This window comes from Salvia hispanica, chromosome 2 (assembly GCF_023119035.1).
Source record: "Salvia hispanica cultivar TCC Black 2014 chromosome 2, UniMelb_Shisp_WGS_1.0, whole genome shotgun sequence".
Classification (NCBI taxonomy): Eukaryota; Viridiplantae; Streptophyta; class Magnoliopsida; order Lamiales; family Lamiaceae; genus Salvia; species Salvia hispanica.
In genome coordinates, this window is record NC_062966.1 from 7,283,554 (window position 1) to 7,299,118 (window position 15,565).

Sequence of the window (15,565 nt, forward strand, 5' to 3'; positions counted from 1 at the left end):
TGATAGAACGAAAAGGAAAATAGAAAAATACTCTCTCTGTCCGCAAAATATTGTCCAAGTTTGACTCGGCATGAGTTTTAAGAAATGTGAAGAAAAGTAAGTAGAAAAATAGGTACCGCATTTATATATTAGTTTTATAATATAATGTGAGTGTAATGAGTTAGTGGAAAATGATGTCCATTTACCAAAAATAGAAAAATGCAAAATGAACAACATTGCGGACGGACTAAAATGATAAAATTGAATAACATGTCACAGACGAGGGAGTAACTCAGCTAGTAACAGTAGCATCTAATCGTCCAAATCACATTAGTATTATTTTACTTTGTGAATTAATTTATCAGATTTGTACTCTATCCTATCAATCACCTTGGGCGTCGGTATGTATAATTCAATATTTCAATTCGTAGCGGCCCATATGATGAGGCCGAAGAGCCAATTTTGACATGGAAAGCCTTAAAAAGGCCCAATAACAAATCGACTCTTAAACCCTAATCGGTCCCACACTCTCACTTTCTGGGGTTCAAACAAAATCGAATTTGTTGGGTTGGAGCGATGTTGAAGATAAAGACCCCGAAAAATGGCAGAATCAAGAGAGAGCTTGAAAAACGCGCCCCGAAGCTCGTTAGTATTTGAATTCCTTCACATTAAGCTCCACCTTTTTTATGTGAATTGAAGTTTGAACTATTGTTTGATGAATCAAAATTGGATCGTTGCAGGTGGAAACTCGTAAGAAGACGTTTATACTTCACGGGACTAAAACGAGCAGCGTTTTGAATTCAGTGTTAACCGAAATTCATCAGAAATGATAAAATTAGGCCAATTTTGTTCCTTGATGTACTTTATAGTGATGGTTTTTACTTTTGTTTTGGATAATAAATCACTAGCTGTTTGGTTTAAATTTAATCATGTTGCTTTTCTCTTCTGCAGTTTGCTTCACACACTAAGAAACGACCAAACAATCTTATACTTGGACGTTTCTATGACCACCACATATATGATCTTGTAGAGGTGGGAATTGAGAATTTCAGAAGCATGGGATCTTTTTCGTATGATAAGAAGTTGGCTGAAGCCCTTATTTGCTTTCATCGGAGGAGCTTTTGAGAGTGTTGACGAGCTCAAACACCTTAAGGAAGTCTTGCTTGATCTATTCCGCGGAGAAGTACGTCTTTCGTAATTAGTAGTCTTCTGCTGTTTCACTTACTGTGTCTATGCTTTACTACTCATCTAGGTGATCACAAACTTGAACCTGGCTGGGCTAGATCGTGTTTATTTGTCGTCAAACAGAATATTTTTCTCCCATTTTGCGCTACGTCTTAAAAAATCTGGCACCAAAGTTCCGAGGATGGAGCTTGTTGAGGTTTGCCCATCCATGGACATGGTTGTGCGTAGGCACCGTCAACCTGATGACAGCCTCAGAAAGGAAGCAATGAAAATGGCACCTGATTCGACAAAGAAAAAGGTTTGACTTGTAAACCTATTGTTGCTATCTCTTAATCCATATGCTCTCTGAAACAACCATTTCTAACTCTTTGTTATTGGTTTCAGGAGAAGAATGTCGTCAAGGATGATATTTTAGGGAAACTCGCAAAGATTTATATTCCAGACCAAAAGGTATGAAAACTAAAAAAATATTCCCCTAACTTGCAATGTGTTGTTTCAGCGTTCTCGTATTATATTTTCACTCGACTGTTGGTGTATTGTTCTTCTATCACCTGATAGCCCAAAATCAGTGTGCTAGATTTGGCCGTTGTGATTGTTTTCTCATCCATATTTGTTTTGTTGTAGGTTGGGAGTGTGCCACTCGCTAACAAATCAAAGGGAGTGAAGAGGGAGCGACGGGAGGCTAAGGCGGGAAAGAGCGAAGGGGACAATCCTACAACACCAAAGAAGCAAAACCAGGATTCTGAATGATTTTGTTATATCATTTTAACCAAAAGCATGAGGGAGATGAGATTCTGCTGACATTCATTCACCAAATGGGTTGTATGATTGTGTTAATGCCCTAGGAATCAATTTTGAGCCACATGACATGGTAATCAAAAATCAGGTTGTTAGTTGTTAGTTTTAGATTAAATTGAAGAGTTGACGCTAAATGTATGTTACTGTGACTTGGTATTTTATAGATACTATATTGATATACCAAAAAATCTGAGAAATAGTGACCATGAATTTTGTAGACAAGAAAAAACAAAATAAGATAAAATTATCAAAATGTATGCACTGAAAAAGTGAAAAATAAGTTAATTATTCTCGATATTGACTTCAAGTGTGGAATCTAGTCTGTGTCTTTGATTTTGTTTGCATTCCTCTAGGCATCGATTACAACCTTCTCTAAAGTATTACATACATGAGCAATTATGAAGTCCCATTGTTATGAATAATAGAAGCATAAAATAAAGTGTTTCATTAAACGAGGCATACACAAAACGTGTGGGGAGTTACAGCAGCATCCTAGGCTACAAAATATTTTACACCACTTCCATCTTAGTCCAACAAAATGCGACATAGTTTAAACATACTAACCACCATACTTAGCTGCTTAATTTAACTACAAAATATAGTAGAACCCCACACAAGCCCACCCAACTGCTCCTCAAGTTTCATGCATCTTCTGCTTCAGTAACATCTTCACATAGCCGAGTCGAGCATTCGCAGGCATCCCCATAAAAACCTCAAGGCGCTGCGACTCATCGCTGAGTATATTGCACAGCTCGTACCTCTCGTCAAGGGTGAGGCCATCAATAGTCTCGAGCTTGTCAAACACAGCTTGCCTCGCCTTGCCCAAATCAAACTCATACCCAATCCTCGCATATATGGCTTCAAACCTGGAGTTAGTTTCGGCATGGAGATTGCCAAGAAATTCCATCAGTGCATCATCGCTCGAACCATTCTTCCGCTTGACGGAGCGAGTTTTGATAGTATGGGTCTGTCACTCATCATTGTCTAACCCGTGGTCAGGCAAGTAGGCCTGCTCCTCTACTGGGCTGTTAGCTTCAGTCGGCACATCATCCAAAGACGGGTGGTAATTGCTCTCGTTGCATTGACTACGGACAGGTTCTAGAGGGCGGATTTCCTCAGCCGCTGTGTCGAGCTGCTCAGCCCCACCATCAAAAATGCACTTCCAGGTCTCCCAGAAGGGCCAAGACTTGTGGTGCATAAATTTGGCATTTTTGTCAGCTTGCATTGTAATGTTAGAACAATGGGAAATTAGGCACAAGTAATGCATTAGAGCATTAGATAATCGAAAAATACCGCCACAATATGCTCCCATTGTTCATCATCACGGTCAATTTTGTAATCACCGTGGGGATTGAGTCCAACTCCCGTGCGTCCCAAGATTCTGCGCAGACTATTGTAACTTTTCTTCTATGCTTGAAGTTTAGAAGTGATATGAGGAGTGCCCTTGAGGTCCGACTTTGGGAACTCCGCGCGGATAGCGTCTTCGATAGCCCGGTCGGAAGCCATTGTCCAACTTCCAACCTCGTGCTACGAGATCAGCCAAGATTGTGGCCAGAATCTCTTCCTCCTGCATCCTACGTGACCGATGGCCTTTGCGAAACTTCCGCGGCCCCGGCTCATTTACAGCTGCTGGGAAAGGATAAAATTCCAAAAGGAAACTTTAGAAATGAAGAATACAACATACAATCTAACTATGAAGGAAGCATAACTAAATCCTGCACTGGCGGAACCAATTACAGTAGCACCGCCTGGGCATTTTGCAGTAGACATATCCTATTTGTGCACAACAAACCCAAATTGCAATGAAAAACCAGTAGTGAACCGACACAGAGCAAATTCAATCGATTCTAGGGCAAAAGGAAAATAGAAACCCCAAATCAAAGCATATTGATTAGAAGTGGAAGCCCTGAACGACCTCCTCGTTTGCAGCTTTCCCCTCTTTGTAGGGCAGAGGGGATTCAGTATTTGACAATTGCGCCTAAAATTTTCGTTCTAGCGGGGACGTGGGGTCCACATTTTCGCCAAGGTTAATTTTGTTAAAAAAATGAGGGATATTGGTCCTAAAATCATGAACTTTGATCAAATTTTGGTATTTTTCACAAATTTTAAAATTAGTCTAAGATATCACAAACTTCATATTTTGTTTGTTATTCTCATGGCAGCCCAAATAAAATATCTTCGACAAAAATCTTATTATACGTGGACAACCGTGAAATGTTTATTATATTTTAGATTACTTTTTAAGTTCGTGTCAAGTAGGATAAAAAACTACGTAGAAAATCACGTTGATTTAATAGTCACAAGTGGGATAAAAAATTCACAGAAGTTGATTGGATGTGGTGATTGACCTACCATAAGAAATACTCCCTCCGTCCCCGATTAAGAGTCACACTTTTCCATTTCGGTTCGTCCCCAATTAAGAGTCACACTTCATATTTACCATAAATAGTAAGTAGGTCTCACATTCCACTAACTCAATTCACTCACATTTTATTATAAAACCAATATAAAAAATTGGATCTCACATTCCACTAACTTTTTCAATCAGCTTTTCTTTATATTTCTTAAAACTCGTGCCCGATCAAAGTGTAACTCTTAATCGGGGACGAAGAGAGTAACAAATAAAATTTAAAATTTGCGATATTTTAGACCAATTTTAAACTTCGTGAAAAATACTACTAAAATTTTACCAAATTACATGTTTTTAGGGACCAATGTCCCAAAAATAAATAACTGCACTAAAATCCAATCCAAATCCGGAGGAGTTTCAGTGAAACCTGAACAACAATACAACGTATTTGGGCAAGCGTAGTTTCACAACGGCCCAAGTTACAAATCTACTAAAACAGAAAGGAGGAAAGGCCCATATTTTCATGCAACAGGAAGACTTAACTCTTAAGATCTGAAGAAAATATCTACCCGAATCGCGACAAATGCACAAATGCCAAAGTTTGATTGGTTGAAAAGAAGATATAGCAATGAGTGAAGTGGCATCCACCGCCTTACTATTTATGCCACCAATACCTATAAATATAACCATCATCTTCATTTCACTTCAATTAAAGATCATTCATATTCCATTTTCTCCTGCACCATCACTCAAAGAAAAAAAAGAATCAATGGGCGTTCACAACATTCAAACCCCGGGCACGCCACCCGTGTTTCCGAAGCCGATGGAAGCGCTGCACGAGACGCCGATTCCTCCGTTTCTGTCGAAGACGTATGATCTAACGGATGATCCATCGCTGGATAGAATAATATCGTGGGGAGACAAAGGCAAGAGCTTTGTGGTGTGGGACCCTGTGGAGTTCTCAAGGCTGATTTTGCCAAGGAATTTCAAGCACGCCAATTTCTCCAGCTTCGTTCGTCAGCTTAATACTTATGTGGGTACTATCTTTTCTTTTAGTTTTTGAGAATGTTTTGCTGTTTTCTTCATTTTTTTTGTGAGGATTCATGATTGTATGTTCGTATTAGCAAAATTGTAGTAAACGGCTAGGTTGCTCTGTAATTTGTCAAATTTTTGTATAGGGTTGTAAAATATTGTGTATTTCTCCGAGTTCGGAATTGTAAAATTTTCTGGAGATGATCGTGAATGCTGATTGCTAAATCGTCGCATAAACCTCCTCCCAAGAAAACAGTGACAGGTAGGATTTCTAATCTATTGAACTAGACATTTTTTTGTGTAATACGAGCATGCTTGCTTGTATTTGAGTTGTGCATATGATGAAATGAGTTTGTTTTTGAGCTGTGTAGAGAGATATAAATAATACTAATGTGCAGGGATTTCGCAAAATAGACACGGATAAATGGGAGTTTAGGAGTGGAGGATTTGTACAAGGGCAGAGGCATCTATTGAAGACGATACAGAGACGGAAATCACATCACCGGCTTGAGGGGCCATCTACCGCATGGCAAGCTGAGATTAGAGAGTCGAGGAGGGAGAGACGACTAATGATGGAGGAGCTGATGGGATTGCAGGACGAGCAGCGCCTTATGGTTCAGCATATGCAAGTGGTGAAGGAGAAGCTCGAGGCAGCAGAGACGAGACACAAGCAGATGATCTCATTCCTGGCGAGATTGATCAACTCGAGCATTCCTTCATCCTCTAGAACAATGAGAAAGTTCGTGAAACATCAGACCGAGCTCTGCAGTTTTGATGTGACACCCGGCTCTGATCAACCATCACTGCACCAGGTCAGGGGAGATGAACTCATCCATGCCCCGAAGAAGGATGGCTCGGTTGGTGCCATGAACCCCACAGCCGACGAGCATTTTGCCTCTTCTCCGCAGAATGTAGTTGTGGAGAATGGTGTTCCTGGATTCTTGATAGCAGGAGACGCGTGGAGCATGGGCCTGGAAGCTGGTGATCCGTGGGGTTATGTTAGCAATTACTACGATGCACCGGATTTTGGGGTTGAGAGTGGGCTTTTAGATGTTTCGGAAATAGGGTCAATGCAGCTTGAAGGATGTTCAGACATCAAGGAATGGTTGGATGAAGAATCTCCTATTAACAATAGACCCTAAACCAACATATGTTTTATTATACATTTTGTTGTCTTAACTTAATATACAAACACATGCATTTGCCAATTGGCATTGACAATTACACAGCCAAAATAGAAACCAAAATTATATATTTACACTGGGTCCTGCAAAAGAAACCAAAATTATAAAGAGAACTTGAATGATTAACTATTTTTGGTTGAGATGAAAACCCTCAAATGCTAGGCAAATAAGAGGAGGTTGTAGACAGACAAACCTTACATCATATGAATCTGAAATCGAACCAAGTTTCCTCGATTCATGCAATTTCACATCAGCAAAGGCATTTCAGCAGAACCTGGCTGAGTTAGTGCTGAGTTCTTAATGAATGGTCTCAATGATTCCATGATACTGGAAAAGGAGGGTCTTTTCCAGGATTCCCTGCATATTTAGAGATCAAAGTGAGTAAAGATTATTATGTTCAACTCTAGGATTTGACACTAAAAAGTGGTTTGTCAAGAAACTCTCTTGTGCTAAAATTGAAGCCAATAAAATGTGCATTCAAGTAAAAGTAGTGAAAATGCCTTTGAACAAACAAGACTGACTGACAGAGTGGAATATAATTCGCAGTGAATGGAGCATATATCTGACCAAATTCATTTGACTTATTTTGATATAACAGTCGGAACATTGGAATAATCTCAGATTTGCATGTGCTGAACCTACGTGCCATTATATAAACCCGAAACATTCCCAATTCTGAACTAATATACTTCAACTGGATAAAAACTCACTTGGCCCAGCAAGCCTCGATAATGGCTGCTACTTCAGGATTCACATCTCGGGGAATTTCAAGCCTTTTTCCTTTAAAACCAACAGCTGCCACAACCTACAGTGATTAAAATACAAAAACATCGTCCATGCTCAGATAAGCTTACACAGTAAACCATATAAAATGACAGTTGCCTTGGGTGTTAGAATTTAGAACAGTAAAACAAGTTTGGTATACAAGCAATCCCCAAGAGGAAAAATTCACCAGGAGAACAATTTAGGCATCAGTATCGGAAATTTGCGTGATGTCCAATTTAGGAATAAGAAGTCTGGGGCGAACAACCAAACAGAAAGTAAAACTATTTTTAAAGATTGGTTATACAATGTGTATCATATGATGCTCTATCCCTGAATGCAAAGCAAACTGACCAACCTGTGCAGGCTTCAGGTTACCCCAAGGTTGCTGCAATGTTGCCAGCTCCCACAAAATAACACCAAAACTGTATACATCTGATTTTTCATTCGATGGTTCATCACGGAGCACTTCAGGTGCCATCCACTCAGGCTATATGAGAAATGAATGAAGTTTTTTACAATGAGAGGAAAATGCTGACAAAGGTATCCGAAAATTATATATGAGCAACTAAACTTACAGTTCCAGCAGCAGACTTGGATGAAAGAAATGTGTTTGCTTTTAAACGGGAAAGACCAAAATCACAGACCTGATTGAGACAATCCACTATTAAGGAACTAAAAAGAGAAAATATAAAAAAAAGGTCATCTAATGTAGTCAGTTAAATGTGAACAAGGTCATATACAATTCAAATGAAAAAATTTATCAACATAAAATGAAGTTATGATCACAGAAATGCAACAGCTCATGAGAGGAACCAAAATATTTTCATGTTCGGTTTCATTCATGCAAAGAGGCTTGGTTTTGTTAATGATGAATTGTCAGAATACGGCTATTCATTTGTCATTGTTACAGAGAAATATACTCAGACAGCTGAATATTAGGATCTGCTACAGAAATGATCTATGTACACCATGATATGCATTATGCAGTGGAAATCAAATACTACTCCTTATTTTCCCAAAAAAAAAAAATTCCTGCTTACTTGTCAGGGTAGTGTACAGTCAAAATTAGAATAGCTTCATATAATGAATGTCTACCTAAAGACAAGGTGCATATACATGCTGAAGATCTCCCTCTTACCTTCACAGTATACTTTTTATCAACTAAAAGATTAGGAGATTTTAGGTCTCGATGAACAACTGGAGGATTGCGTTTGTGAAGATAGTTCATCCCTTTTGCCTGTACAGGAGGGTAATTGAAGAAATCAGAATGTTAAGAATAATTCATGATTGGCCCCGAAAATAGCTTGGCATGGGACTTGGGTTAATACCACATCATAAGCCATGCTCAGACGGCGTTTCTCATCTAGTACCTCTCTTGCACCAGGTTTATGCAAAAGTCTGTAAAGACTACCACTGAAAGAAAAAGGTTAAATACAAAGTTATAATTTGTAGGGTAACTACGAGTAGCATATTAAGGGGCATTCGAAATTGATAAAAAATACCTTGACAAATATTCTGTAACTATAGACAAGTTAGGTGGTTCTGTTACTGCACCCATAAAAAGCACAATATTTGGATGCCTCAGTCGTTTCATAATTGCCACCTAACAGAAGCAACAAGACATCTAAAATAAAATTGTAGTATAAGCCAAAGGATGATCGCATAGGACAAACTTACCTCTCGTATAAACTCTTTGAATCGCTCTGCATGAAAGTCTTGTTCCATGAGAATTTTCACAGCAACATCCTGGAAAGGCACCCACTCTTGTAAAATCAAGGCAAAAGTACAATATAAGGTGATACAAAATATTCATATTTCAATAATGTGGTAATAGAGGCTTCTGAAAATTCCTGATATTAAAAAGTCTATAACATCCAGTCTTCAGTATCTACAGCTCAAGAGAACTGTCTCTAGATGCTTTTATTCCTTAAGGCAGCCTTCTTGGGCCAGATCAAGACACCTCAGTCTCAAAGAAGTGTCGAGTTCTTAGACATGCATTTCCGTTAACTTGTCTTGAGAGTCAATATTTCTCCTCATGTTAATGAAAAATGACGAAGTCCTTCAATTTATGGTCTTGGCTACTTCCCATCTATAGATTGTTATGAAACCATTTGCAAACCCCAGGCTTCCCAGAAAATAGCCTGATCGGAAAGATAATGGATGTCTAATTGAGGTGGACAACGGCTCATTCAAGGTCAAGCTGACCAGACACCTGTAATATATCAGAAAAATTGAAAAGATAGGTCACTTACACATCCATTCCACTCAGCACGATGAACTGTCCCGAATGAACCTGTAAGAGATCAGATATACATATTGTCATGCACATAATATATAAGATCTGAGTACTGGTTTCTCAAAAACACTACTGTTAAAATAGTGTATCCTAACCAATTTTTTAAGAACGACCAAAAAACTATACCTGCCCCAATTATCTCCTTTACAACAAGATCGCTCCATGGAATGTTTAGATCATCCACATAGAAGGTATATTCCCTTGATTTAGATGGGAATAATTGACCTCCTTCACCAAACCTTGAATTTTTGCTTGTTTCTATTCTAGGACTCAAGAAGGGAAGAACTTGAGCATTTCCATGCCCTGATTGGGGAAGAAGCTTCTCAGGGATCGATTCTGAGAACGTATTTGAGGAGCTCATAACTTCCTGAAAGTCGGATGGTCTGGAAAGCAATTGGCCTTGACCGTGAACCTTGATCCAAGAATTTGTGGCATATTGTGGTGTGATAGAAATCTCCTCATGAGAGGTTGAGCTGGGTGGGCAGCTGCTCCTATCCATGTAGTTCCCCTCTGATTGTTTATGATGCATGGAGTTGTCAGTACCTCCCTTATTAACAGTTCCAGCTATCACCAAAAAAAAACATTTTTTTGCTTAGAAGTTTCAAGTCAACGAAACAAAAAAAAAGCAAGATCATTTATGCTACGGATAAACAATGATCAATTACTGAAAATGAGTGTCTCCACAAAGTAGAGGTTTTGAACCAAAGAAAGGTACCGAAAGAGCAAGGTTGCATGAATTAGTTCAACATCATGTTTGGAGAAAAGATGAGTGTTGAGAAAAACCTGAGGAATCAGGAAATAGCATAAAGTGAATGAATCTAGGAGGTCATATTTGTTTCCTAATTAATCCAAAAACCACAACTGGGTCCATTCTGGATATGACCATATTGTACTTACCATTTTAAAGAATCACATAAGAAAGTAATTTGGTTCAATGGTTCTGCAATGATATTTGGGTATGACAAGGATCTGAAATATGGCCCTGCTCTCATATGACTCTACCAACCCATTTACAACCAAATAGTCAAAGGCTTCCAGATATGCAACAAAGAGAAATATCAATTCTAAGATATTGGAGTACCTGCTAAAAACTCACAGAATTCAGAATTAAGAAACTGAATATCCGAGAAGAACTGTTTGGCCAGCAGCCTAAAATCAGTTGGAGATTCCACCTGCCTAAATCGTGGAAAGCGTAAAGGTGATGAAATTGAGATAGTAGAAGGACCGTTCAGTAATGAATCAGGCTCATATAAGCACCCTGGTTTCTCAACTAAATCGACAAGATACTCCCTGTGCATCAGAATAAAAATTGATGGTTAGAACAGAGTCACAGACATATATCAAAAGTTAAGAAGAACAATGTAATGCCAAGAGGACTATGAACAGCTCCTACCAAAGTCAAACAACTAACAGCTTATAAAATCATGTTATGTGAAATATTATCTTCCTCCATCCTAGTATACAAAATAAAAGGATAAAACCCTGCATATTAGGATATTATGTACTACTACTACTACTTTTTTCCTAATCATCGATTGACAGTGTTTACAATTGATTCAGATGCAATGAACAATAATAAATATCTTAATCCAGATTTTACACATGTTGAATAATGGAATTAGTCATAACTTATAATCATTCTACATCGAACAATGTGAGAGTGATGGCAACCTCAAATATATACCTGTCAAGCCCAAAGCGAACAAGGCACGACGAAGCATTTTCTCTAGTACAATATTTACACCCCCTTGCAATTCGACATGGTAACCCAATACCATCAGCTAAAACCTGACAAACAAAAACATCAAAAAAAATTTGAAAGCGCACCTTTAAGCAAAAGAGAACAGTGCCACGACAGAGTTCATTCAGAAGACTGCTTCTAGCTTAAGTTGAAAGTGCACCACACAGAACCAGATTAAATTCAAAGGAATGGTGTCTGAAAAAGAAGTTTATCATCTCAATTTCTTTATTTTACTAGGAAAGACAAGTTGTTTTCTAACATGCAAAACCTTGAATAGGAAAGAAGCTACAGCTGTTTCATGATTGAGGATTCCCTACTATAAGCAATATAAAAAGAATATTTTCAGCTTTCATTGTTCCTCTATTTTTTGGTATGCGACATCTATTACCCCAGCCCTTGAACAAATCAGTATACTCCTGAAATTATGGCCACTGGAATCATTTAGGCATGCAGCGAACCATTTGATTGGGACAAGCTTGGGTTGGGGATTACAAATTTTTTTAATATTTCTGAAAAACAGGTCAACTGGATTAGATTCAACTGAAGTTTAATGTTTTTTTTTTCAGGGCTGAAGAATGAGGATTATAAAAAGGTGTATGAATGATTTTAATGCCTCACCGATGGCTGGCTATCAAATGTGGGTGTGGGCTTGCTAGGATTTTCTATCCCCCTACCATTCAAAGATAGGGCAGCCCTACTGTGGCCCAGAGAGAGAGAGAGAGAGAGATCAAACTGTATATTGTAGCAAGCCAGAACTACTCGGATTTGTTGTATGCAATCTCCATAATGGATTACAACTTCATTACAGTGTTTATGAGTGCAATCTACCAAATAATTTCAAATAAAAAGGTATAAATACATACTTTGAATAGCAGTGTGCGATGTCGGCAAAGTCCAATAGACAGACTGCCAACAGGGAGAACTACTGAACCCATGCAATCTTTTAACTCATCAATGCACTCTTTCCAAGGGGTGACCAAATTATCTTCCCCGTTAGATGCTGCATCCCTACAGAAGGCAAGAGAATAACATTATATTAGACAAGAGGTCATTCAAATGCAGAAAAATGAGCTTATAAGCTCACCCCATATGATTACAAACTAGCTTTGCTAGCTGTTCAACAACTTCCTTTGTGGTGATGCAACTAGATGACAAGCCATTAGTTCGATTGTGAAGTTCTTTCAAGCTAGGATCACCCCGTCGATCTACTGAAATCACTTCAACTGAAGAAACACAGGCAGGATCAACGGTCCTTAATGATTCAAGGGAAGGAATGCGGCCACTTTCCTGATGATCAGAGCACACAGTCCAAACATATGGATTCATCCCATGAATCATGTAAAATCCATCAGGTACTCGATCGAAGTATGACAAGCAACCATTTATCTGATACAAACCAATGAATACATTAAAAAGATGGAGAACTTTCAAATGACAAATTGACAAAAGATAGGAAAACTATACATTAATTAATACTACTCCTCAACGGTAGCATCAGTCGAGTAATAGGGAAAAAAATATAAAAAAAATTGAGGAGTAGTTTTGTACCCAATATCGATGAGAAATCTCGGAAGAAGCAATGGAGACGGCTTCGTTAGGCACAGGATGCAACAAATTAGGATCATCAGCACATGTAGCCTCAGACGAGAGACGAAGAGCCAAAGTGAACTGCAACTGGTAGCCCTCCTCCGTCTGCTGAGCCCAGCTTTTAGAAGAGCCAAAAGCCCTGAATTCGCCAACTCCATCACTCAAATTACTACTGATACCGACGTCATCGGGGTTGGAGAGCGAGGGCGCATAATAATCCCCCGATAACGAGCTCTCGGCGAAGCTGCTCCCACTCGACTGCTTCTGCGGCGGCGCTGAAATCATTCTCTGATCAATCGCGTCCCAACCAAAGGCTGCTGTGGATAGTGGTTGTGGATAAAACGGCTCGTCGGGATTTTGGCTTAATAGAGTGTAATTAGATCGCCGTGCAGGAATTTCCATCGAATTGCACTTCATAAAATCCGATACACGGCCATTGCCGCCGGAATACTTGGTCAGTGTTTTTGATACAGTAATATTCTACATTTCATTAGAGAGGAGTATTTCAATAATGTGGTGATGAATTTCAGAATAAGAAACAGATTTGGATAAATAGATTCATACTTTGCAGGTTGCCGTTCCATCATCGAATTATTGTAGAATTTGTTGGTCGGCACTATTCCAGAAAAGGAAAGATATTCAGAGTTAAATGATTTGGAAGTGGTTTGAAAGGAGAACAAACCATGGGCGTTTTTCTGGTTTTAGTTTCAGGGTTTTTTAATTTGCTTCATAAATATTTTTCTTCAAATAATTATAATTTGGGATACATACTCCCTCTATCCAATAAAAACATGTACTCCCTTCGTTCCACGTTAGAGTATCTCCATCCGTACTCTTAAATAAAAGCACTGAAATGGGCCCAGACCCACTTTTATTCCTTGTCCTTAGGCAAGAGCACAACACTCATATCCATGCTCTTCCGCAAGGACAAACTCAAGGGTCCCACCATTCTATTATTCAATTTAAATATTTCAATTTCTAAAAACATTTCTACAATATAAAAATTCATTAAAATATAAAAATTACATAATTAAAATCCTAAAAATTAAAAATTACATAATTAAAATCCTAAAAAATAAAAATACATAATTAAAATCCTAGAAAATAAAAAAAATACATAATTAAAATCCTACACATTAAAAATTACTACATAATTAAAGACTAAAAAATACCTCCATGGAAGACTAGTCCTATATCCTCAATGTTCTTCAGAGACACCGTATAATTGGGAAAATTGAAAAAAAAATTAAAAGTGTATAGAAAACGGATATAATTTATTGGGAAGTGAAAAATTATTATTATTTATTTAAAAACGATTTTTTTAATTAATTTCGATTTAAAAAAAATAGAAAAAAACAAAATCTATGTCGTTGGCCAATCGCAGCTAGCCACGTAAGCCTGCTCAGCGGCAAGGACGTGATCTTATTTAAGAGCACCGCTCTGCCGCTGGCAAGGACGGACAACGTGCATTGGGGTGAGCAGCGGCGTCCTTGCCGCTGGCAAGGACGGACAACCTTACCGATGTGGATGCTCTTAATAGAATTATTTTTCTATTTTGGGAAGTTCAAAGTTAATTGAGTCATTTCTATTTTTGGTAAAAAGTAATTCTCACTTTTACTTTATTCTCTCTCTATCTCTCTTACTTTTTCTACCATCCATTTAACACACTATTCTTTAACTCTGTGCCGAAAAGAAATGTCTCTATTAACAAGGAACGAAGAGAGTATATTTTTTCATCAATTAAAAGTATTGACATTTATATTCGAAAAGTTATGTCAATTTATTACTCATATGCATCAAGTTATTTACAACTTGTATCTCATTAAAACACTAATAATAATGGGGATCCTACTATTCATTAACACTACTTTTTTTTGTTTGACAACAGGTGTACCGAATCCACCTTTGACGGAATTTGACTCGACCGGGTCTGTGGATTAAGACGAAAGTCTCCCGCTACCGGTAATCCTGCTCGACCGGCTTGCAGATTATGGCCGAAAGTCTCCCAACGGATGGTGGGGTTTGAATCCATGAGCTCAAGGTCACCACAACTCCGCGTTGTCAACTGCGCTATGACTCGTTGATCATTAACACTACTTTCATTACACTTATTCTATCTTAATTCTCATGTTATATCGTATAGCCATAATTTTATGTGTGCGATGGAATATTATTAATCCCAAACAAACTACGCTTTAATTGAATCCTTGCACTTTAAAACACTCCTGTAGACTGTATGTAATTTGGGTTTCAATTTTTCAGCCCAATAAAATATTGGATTGGTCCTACCCAATGCAAATTCACTATTTTCCTATCTATTTTCCTTTTCTATTCTTGATGTTCTTTAAGAATTCAAGATAATCTGTTTATAGTCACGTAAAAATATTTGCACTTTCCATTTTCGTTCGTCCCGTAAAAATATGTGCATTCCCATAAAAATATGTGCATTCCATTTTTGGAGAGTTATATCAATTTAATACTATTTTAACTACCGTTCTCCTCGTCTCTTTTAGTTTTGTACCATTCTCATCTTCTCTCATACTTTACCAATTTGTCTTAATATTCATGTCATATCTATTGTCCATATTTTTATAGGAGTGATAGAGTATTATTTATATTATATAAATATTCAAAAATAACAAAATTCA

The 15,565-nt window shown here is 38.0% G+C and overlaps 2 protein-coding genes, 1 long non-coding RNA gene and 1 pseudogene across 7 annotated transcripts; 2 read left to right on the forward strand and 2 right to left on the reverse strand.

Moving 5' to 3' along the window:
• The first annotated feature begins 533 nt into the window (after positions 1 to 533).
• LOC125208051 lies at positions 534 to 2,125 on the forward strand (annotated as a pseudogene).
• A 259-nt stretch (positions 2,126 to 2,384) lies between these two features.
• Positions 2,385 to 3,910, reverse strand: LOC125204417. Its single transcript, XR_007173564.1, has 2 exons — positions 3,256 to 3,910; positions 2,385 to 3,148 (listed from the first exon to the last, which is right to left on the reverse strand). It is a non-coding gene; the product is annotated as an uncharacterized LOC125204417 (long non-coding RNA).
• Positions 3,911 to 5,015: 1,105 nt separating this feature from the next.
• LOC125204936 (heat stress transcription factor A-3-like) lies at positions 5,016 to 6,552 on the forward strand. The gene is made up of 2 exons (XM_048103711.1): positions 5,016 to 5,345; positions 5,743 to 6,552. Exons 1-2 carry the CDS (start codon positions 5,082 to 5,084, stop codon positions 6,484 to 6,486), a joined length of 1,008 nt encoding a protein of 335 aa, XP_047959668.1. The 5' UTR covers positions 5,016 to 5,081; the 3' UTR covers positions 6,487 to 6,552.
• LOC125204935 (serine/threonine-protein kinase CTR1-like) lies at positions 5,713 to 13,613 on the reverse strand. Of its 5 annotated transcripts, XR_007173670.1 has the most exons (17): positions 13,482 to 13,613; positions 12,879 to 13,397; positions 12,415 to 12,716; positions 12,194 to 12,338; positions 11,274 to 11,377; positions 10,671 to 10,879; positions 9,716 to 10,153; positions 9,546 to 9,586; positions 8,971 to 9,039; positions 8,796 to 8,896; positions 8,622 to 8,706; positions 8,432 to 8,530; positions 7,869 to 7,937; positions 7,649 to 7,780; positions 7,239 to 7,333; positions 6,722 to 6,885; positions 5,713 to 6,611 (listed from the first exon to the last, which is right to left on the reverse strand). XR_007173670.1 is itself a non-coding variant. In XM_048103710.1 (16 exons), exons 1-15 carry the CDS (start codon positions 13,332 to 13,334, stop codon positions 6,774 to 6,776), a joined length of 2,457 nt encoding a protein of 818 aa, XP_047959667.1. In that variant the 5' UTR covers positions 13,335 to 13,467; the 3' UTR covers positions 5,713 to 6,611; positions 6,727 to 6,773. The 5 variants fall into 5 exon arrangements, 2 of the variants coding, with proteins under 2 accessions (XP_047959667.1, XP_047959666.1); XR_007173671.1 differs by lacking the exon at positions 13,482 to 13,613 and having other exon boundaries at positions 10,686 to 10,879; positions 12,879 to 13,467; XR_007173669.1 differs by lacking the exon at positions 13,482 to 13,613 and having other exon boundaries at positions 12,879 to 13,467.
• Positions 13,614 to 15,565: the final 1,952 nt, after the last annotated feature.

Coding starts and splice junctions, on each gene's coding strand:
- LOC125204936 (XM_048103711.1), top strand. CDS start 5,082: ATGGGCGTTCACAACATTCAAACCCCGGGCACGCCACCCGTGTTTCCG. Junction 5,346..5,742: donor TTCGTCAGCTTAATACTTAT/GTGGGTACTATC, acceptor ACTAATGTGCAG/GGATTTCGCAAAATAGACAC.
- LOC125204935 (XM_048103710.1), bottom strand. CDS start 13,334: ATGAAGTGCAATTCGATGGAAATTCCTGCACGGCGATCTAATTACACT. Junction 8,897..8,970: donor TCAAAGAGTTTATACGAGAG/GTAAGTTTGTCC, acceptor TGCTTCTGTTAG/GTGGCAATTATGAAACGACT. Junction 6,886..7,238: donor ATCGAGGCTTGCTGGGCCAA/GTGAGTTTTTAT, acceptor CTAAATATGCAG/GGAATCCTGGAAAAGACCCT.